Below are 6833 nucleotides of genomic sequence, written 5' to 3'. Positions count from 1 at the left end.
GTAGATACAAGGCTAATCCTGGCAAAGAACACCGAAAGGTTATTCATTGGGTTTTAAGCACATTTGTGGTAATTCCAATGCCTCTTTGAAATTCGTCAAAGGTACAGAAGGAGTCGTTTGCTACATGGATTCAGATGTTGCTGTACATTTGAATAAAAGGTGTTTCCTAACATGTTATGTATTGTTTTTTTGTTAGCGGTTGGGTTGTGAACTGGAAGGCTTGCACCCAATTATTGCTCAGTAAACTGAAAATATGCAAGATCAATATTTACAATAATTCTGCTGATACGATGATAAAACCGGTTTTCCTGCTAAGTTTGTGCGATGCTAGCTATTACCTATATTCCATAGTATGCTACCGCCTTTGTTCCAAAATAACGTGCTTAACATTTTCTAGATGGAAAATGATTCAGATCACCCGGGGGATCCGTCGCTTTCCAGCCCCCGGCTCCCTGGCGCGCCACGCGTCCCTGTGGAGGCCCACCAAAACAACACCTTCTTCCTTATCCTCCCGCACCAGAACTGCTCCGCCGCCCGCGCCGCCGACTCCGAGCACCTAAGCCGGCCGCGCCCCCTCCTTCTACACGCCACTAGACGGCTCCGCCGTGCCGTCTTCTGCCCCGCGCAAGCTCCGCCACGCTCCTCTCCCACCGGTGCGTCGAGCTCCACGATGGCCTCCTCCGATGGTGATGGCGTGCCGCCGCCAACGCCATGGCTTCCAGCCTTGTTTCCCGTGGCCCGCTGGCCTCTTTCCCCGCGCGCCGCCGCTATAGCCACGTGCCGCCCGGTGCGAGTCTTGTCCAAACGGAGCTCGGCGGCGCTGCCCCCGCGCAACCATGCCGTCGTTGGAGGCCATGGCAGGGAGTGCCCGGATCGGGGAGTTTTGGAGCGGAGGTTGCCGGTGCTAGACCTTGCGGGGAACTAGCGGGGCCATGGAGCGGCGGCATCCTCGGCGTAGCCGGTCCTAGTTGCAACTTCGGCCACCGCCCCGACAATTTTCACCGGAGCTTGCTTCCGTCGGTGGTCACCGATGCTACAAACGGTGATAGAAGCTGCTTTTTGACAGTGATGTGTGTTTGCTACCAATGGGATTGTTTTCTTTTGGAATTTTTTGTTTTCGCTGGTGGTGATTTGCTAATTTTACGGCTACAATTGTTCTGCTGTTTTGCTAATTTGGTACTGAAAATTTGCTACGATGTCTCCGGCGAGTTCTCGGCGATGTCTCCGATGAGATCATTTTTGCTATAATATCATATAATTTATGCTACAAACATTGTGTGATTTTTGTTTCAATAGTAAATTATTTTTGCTATGTTGTCTCCGGCGATGTCTCCAATGGACGGAGTTGCTGCAACCTCGGACGGCATTGCTGCCGGCTGCGGCGATGTCTCCGTTGATGTCTTAGAGTATATGCAGCATATGAATAAAAATATTTGCTACAATTTATTTGCGGTTTTGCTACATCTGCGTAATATGTTTGCTACGTGGTCTCCGGCGAGGTCTCCGGCGAGCCCAGCTTTTTTATTTTCTTTTCCAAACGAACCGTTTTTTGCTTCGAGTCATTTGCTCTGCCGGGGTGATTTTTTGCTGCCGGAGATGTTTTTTTGCTACATGCAAATCTAACCGTCAAAATGGTTGATCCGACGGCTGGGAACCCGGGGGCTGGGGAATCAGATCCCCCGGGGGACGCCCAGCACTTTCCTTTCTAGATACCCATTAAAAACATGTAAACAAATTTAAGCAACTTTTTGGTGACACGTTTAAACTAGGATAGTAGATAAGGCAGTAGCAAAAAAATAGTACTCCGTACTTATCCCCGGCGTCGTGGTCGCCACATTTGCGGTCCAAATCTCTTGTTCTGCGTCGCCCTCGCGTTCTACCGTGCATTTTATTTTTGAGGTAATGTGTACCGTGCACTTGATCTCGTTTTTTTGGTCTAAAATGAGCATAAACCCAGAGCCCCTCACATTATTTGTGACGATTATCCAAGCACCGCTGCCCACCTCTCCCTTTTTCCTCTTTTCCTCCGATTATTATTATTCTTTCTTTTAGTAACTCTTCCTAGATTCCTCCCCCTATCACCACGGAACAAGGGAACCCCCGCAATTGCGCAAAACCTGGCGGGCCGCACCTAGAACACAGCGCGGCGCGGACCGAGTCCTCCGGCCGCTACCGGAGCGGGACCATGCCGCCGCCGCTGGAGACCCTCCTCGGCGCCACCGACCTCTGGCGCCCCACGGCCCGCGGCGGCGGCTGGGCCACCGCCGCCGCGCTCCTCCTGCTCCTCGCCTCCCACCTCGCCGTCCTCCTCGTCCGCCGCCGCCGCCGCCGCGGCCGCCTGATCCAGCCGGAAGCCGCGGCAGCCACGCCTGCCTCGTCCCCCGCCGCCGCCTCCCCCTCTTCCGGCTCCAGCACAGGGTCGGTCGGGTCAGACGCCCGTTTGCCCCTTCGGCACGGTTTTTCTGTGCCTGATTTTATCGGCGGGGGAGACTGACTGACTGTGCTGTGCTGTGTTTGCCTTTGGTGGAGCGCAGGATGGAGGGCCTCGTGACGGAGGACGATCTCAGGCAGCTGGTCACCAGCTTGGGGGTGGGCGCCCGTGCGCCGGAGCTGGAGGGCTGGGAGCCTGTGATCGCCATGGGGAATGACGCGGTCTCGTACAAGGCGTGGTGCGACAAGACCAAGGTTGTGCTGAATCCTTTCTCATTCTTCTTGTTCGTATGTAACACGCGTGTGCCTTAGTACTTGCCAGATTCTGAATATTGTTTTTGGGTTCAGTGTAATGATACTAGGCCAGAAACACGTTGAGGATTTTTTGCTACCTCATAGCAAGGGGTTAGGTGGGATTAATAAATGGGTGCAGGTAGTCGGCCACCACTATGAAAACATCTCAAAGCCACCAATGAAACTCTGAGTATCTCAAAGCCACCACTATCAAAACATTGCAAAGACCACCAATAGGACTCTGAATATTGGTTTTGTGTTCTAAGGCAAATGATTTCTTTTACACGAAAACTGTGATGTCAAATTAATGATCTGCAATTAGTTATAACTCATCCTGGTCGCAAGAGTTATCACTAGTCACTGATTGATTTGTAGTCTTTTACGAATTTTATAGGGCCAAGGAGTTGTTACTGAATTATAAACAAGACTTTCCTATGATAGTTTAAGATTTTTATTTATATACCTTATGCTTTGAAATGCAGGACGGCCCACCTAAGTATCTCAGTGTGACAACTTATGAGGGGTGTTCAACAGAGCTTCTGAGGGACTTCTACATGGATAACGAGTATAGAATGGAGTGGGATAGCACCGTGACAAAGCACGAGCAGCTGCAGTATGATGAAAATAGCGGAATTGAGATAGGGCGAACACTCAAGAAGTTCCCTATTTTAACACCAAGAGAGTACATCTTGGCATGGAGAGTTTGGGAAACAAATGACAATTCTTTCTACTGTTTGGTCAAGGTTAATCACGTCTCCCTCACCCTCCCTGCATATTGCATTATATTCCTTCACAATTCCACACTACTCTGCATCAGTCATGGTATCTTTTCATCAGATATAAATGGTTATCTGCACTTTTGTTATTCTGTACAGATGAAGTAATTTACTCACCATACATACATTCATGTACAGTTATCATAATCTCAAAAGCTTCGGGTTGCTTCCTCGAGATTAAAATATCTGCTAATACTGTATCACCTAGAAATTAGCTATGTTCTTGGAATCAATCACGAAATTAAGTTGAGGAAGCCGCTGGTACATCTAAAATGTTCAATGCTAACTTGAAGTTCAAGATTTAACTCACTGGCGTGACTGCATATACCCATGTTATCGCTATAATGTATGCCAATTATAGAAAACATAAAACCACTCGAACTAAGGTTGAACCAACAAAACATAAAATCACTTAAACTTCCCATAAAAAAATCACTTAAACTGAGGTTGAACAAAAAGAAACATAATCACTTTAAACGAAAATTGAACCCTCTAAGATCACGGGTCGGAGATAAGAGGACAGAAACTCCATCCGATCAAGGAGTTCTCTGTAATAATCAGTAAACCTAAGTCTGCTGTTTTTTCTCTAATGGGACCTGCTCCCACGGATTTTTTGTTTCTTTACTGGTTTAAATAATACTGTAGATACAAGTTTTATTGAAGCCTCTTGCCCATATATCTCATTTGACTCGGACCTGTTCTAAGAAAGTCAAGGTACAAAGTAAGGAAAAAAACATGTCGCTTGAAATAAATAGAGCTAGGGTTCTTAAACATATACAAGTTGTTACCCGATTGACGCCCGAGTTGCTCCATATGAAGTACAAATGAGAATCACCTTATTGCTATTGCGGCATGACCTAATTGTCTTGTCTAATATGCTCATGCTTGCAGGAATGTGAGCACTCTCTTGCGCCAGTACAAAGAAAATTTGTTCGAGTACGACTTCTGAGATCAGGATGGTGTATTAGGAAAGGTAAGTCAAGATTGATACCAGGCGTACTGTTTGGTATTTACCTTTCTCTCCGAAATACATGACTGTAGACATTGACATAGTGATGCAACTACCGCAAGGTTGATACCAGGCTACCGTTTGGCATTTTCCCATCTCTCCGAAATACATGACCTTGTAGACATTGCCACAGTGATGCAACTACGTTAGCGAAGAAAACAAAAAACATACGAAATTATGAAAATATTTCACAAAAAAACTATTAATGTTCCATTGACCTGTCTCAGTAATCCTTTTACATATCAATAGTCAAAGTTAGAAGAACTTGTCTGCACGAGAAATTTGACTGCACACATTCTAGGATATCATCCATTTTAGAACAGAGTTAGTATATCATATATGTGTAGTTTGTTTCTAATTTAATATTTACACTCTTACAGTCCCTGGAAGAGATGCATGCCAAATCACAGTGCTGCATCATGAGGACAATGGCATGAACATCGAGATGGCAAAGCTCGCCTTTTCCAAGGGAATCTGGAAATACATTTGCAAAATGAATAATGCTTTACGCCGGTATCCTCAGCACCGTGGTGCGTCAATATCAATCTTGACCATGAGAAGACTTATCAAGAAGGTTGGTGCTGTGTACTAGTTTATCAATTCATGTCAATTTATTGCTTGTTATGGATTTGAATTTGTCTCTTGTTTGCTTCCATGATCGAAATACAACAATAGAAGCAGTGTAATTGCTTTGGGCAATTGGATATGTTTATAAGTTGCAACGGCCTATTCTTTTGACATTTTAATTTCTGTACCCACGCAATTTGCGTATGTTATACTGTTGTCATTTATAGTTCTTGCTCTGACGAAGCTCTTTGCGCAACAGTTTCCCCAGGCCTTACAGACCAACGTGGATGAAAGTCATCGGTTTCCAGTCAATACAGCTGCTGCAGCTGTAGTTACTTCTACAAATTCGCCCGGAACTTCACCCTGCAAGCAGCTAGGAAAGAAGCCAACACGGGAAACGATCGCAAGTGGACTTTTGCTTATTGGAAGCATCGTTTGTCTGTCTAAAGGCCGGTCAAACCTTGGCGCTCAGCTTGCGATGGCATTCTTCCTGAAGAAGACCTTTAAGAAAGACAAAGAATCAGGCTCGCCCAGGGGAAGAACTGATGCGGCGGTGCCCACGCACTTGTAGTAGGTCTGGCTTAAGCTGTTGAGATTGCCTATTATCGTTATTTTAAGCAAACCAATACTCCTTACTTGAAAAGGCACGATTGTACAATGTTCTCGTAGCAAATTATGTAAATAATAAGTTTTGAAATAATAACCTCACTTGCCAATTTAGCACTTTGGGGTGATATTTTCTCAGCTCTGTGATTACGCTGAGGCTTACTAACTAGCACTACATTTTGTATAAAGTAGCAAGTGCGCGTGTAGAACCCATGCCTGTAAAATATAACACAAATTCTTTGAATCTCATCTCTCTTTGTTGAGATGTTTTTTATCTAGTTTCTGTTCACCGATCCACTTAGAGCACCATACGGTGGCCCCTAATACAACATATCAATCACATTTATTTCATACTATATTCAATTATTCATATAATCACACAAATGGTACTTAAATAATTCATACAATCAAACAAATAGTACTTAAATTATTCATATAATCAAACAAATAGAAATAAAATCATGCATTGTTGGTGGCTCCTCTCCTCGCTCATAAATACGTAGCTAGATCCGCCTGAAGTTGAGCATGGACACCAACATCTCGAATTTTTCATTATGCATGTGAAGAAAATCGACAAATTCTTGGGGTACATGCTCTACCTCACCAAGAGGCCCTTGATAATCAAATGGTTGATCATCATGCACAGGTTCGTCGCGCTCGCTCTCAATGATCATGTTGTGCATGATTACACAGGAGTTCATCACCTCCAACATCTGAGACTCAGAATCAGCTACTGTTGTTGCCGCCGGACAGCATCAGCATTCTGCTCCTCCGCCGGACAACCTCGTCGTCGTTGTCCATCGCAGCAATCCGACGAACACCTTACGTGTGGGGCGGTGGTGGCGAGCTCTATTCCGAACGAAACATCGGACGCCGGTCGAGGGGGTGGCGGCCGTGTTGATGGACGGCGGTTCCTGGATAGGTGGCGGTGTCTATTGCATGCAGGGGACACGGCGGCGAAGGTGACGGTGGCGATCTAGAGGGGTGGGAGTCGGCTCGAGCGTGGGTAGAAGGTGGGGAAAGCGGTGTGTCTGGCTGCCAGGCGGAGCCCACGCTCATTTACTGACGTGCCACGAGGAGCCAGCGCGCCCGATCCACGCCCTCTACGAAGGGTCCGGCACGGGGTTGCCGGCGATTCTATTGTGCTCGAA

General features: G+C 46.4%; 1 protein-coding gene across 1 annotated transcript; it reads left to right on the top strand.

Moving 5' to 3' along the window:
* Window positions 1-2110: 2110 nt before the first annotated feature.
* Window positions 2111-5796, top strand: LOC124670429. Its single transcript, XM_047206964.1, has 6 exons — window positions 2111-2418; window positions 2535-2685; window positions 3207-3467; window positions 4392-4473; window positions 4890-5083; window positions 5336-5796. The coding sequence occupies exons 1-6, from the start codon at window positions 2186-2188 to the stop codon at window positions 5645-5647; spliced, it is 1233 nt and encodes a 410-aa protein (XP_047062920.1). The 5' UTR covers window positions 2111-2185; the 3' UTR covers window positions 5648-5796.
* Window positions 5797-6833: the final 1037 nt, after the last annotated feature.

The sequence above is a fragment of the Lolium rigidum genome, chromosome 1, assembly GCF_022539505.1.
Source record: "Lolium rigidum isolate FL_2022 chromosome 1, APGP_CSIRO_Lrig_0.1, whole genome shotgun sequence".
NCBI lineage: Eukaryota > Viridiplantae > Streptophyta > Magnoliopsida > Poales > Poaceae > Lolium > Lolium rigidum.
The sequence above is the reverse complement of the archived record's forward strand: the minus strand, read 5'-3'. Positions and strand labels throughout refer to the sequence as shown.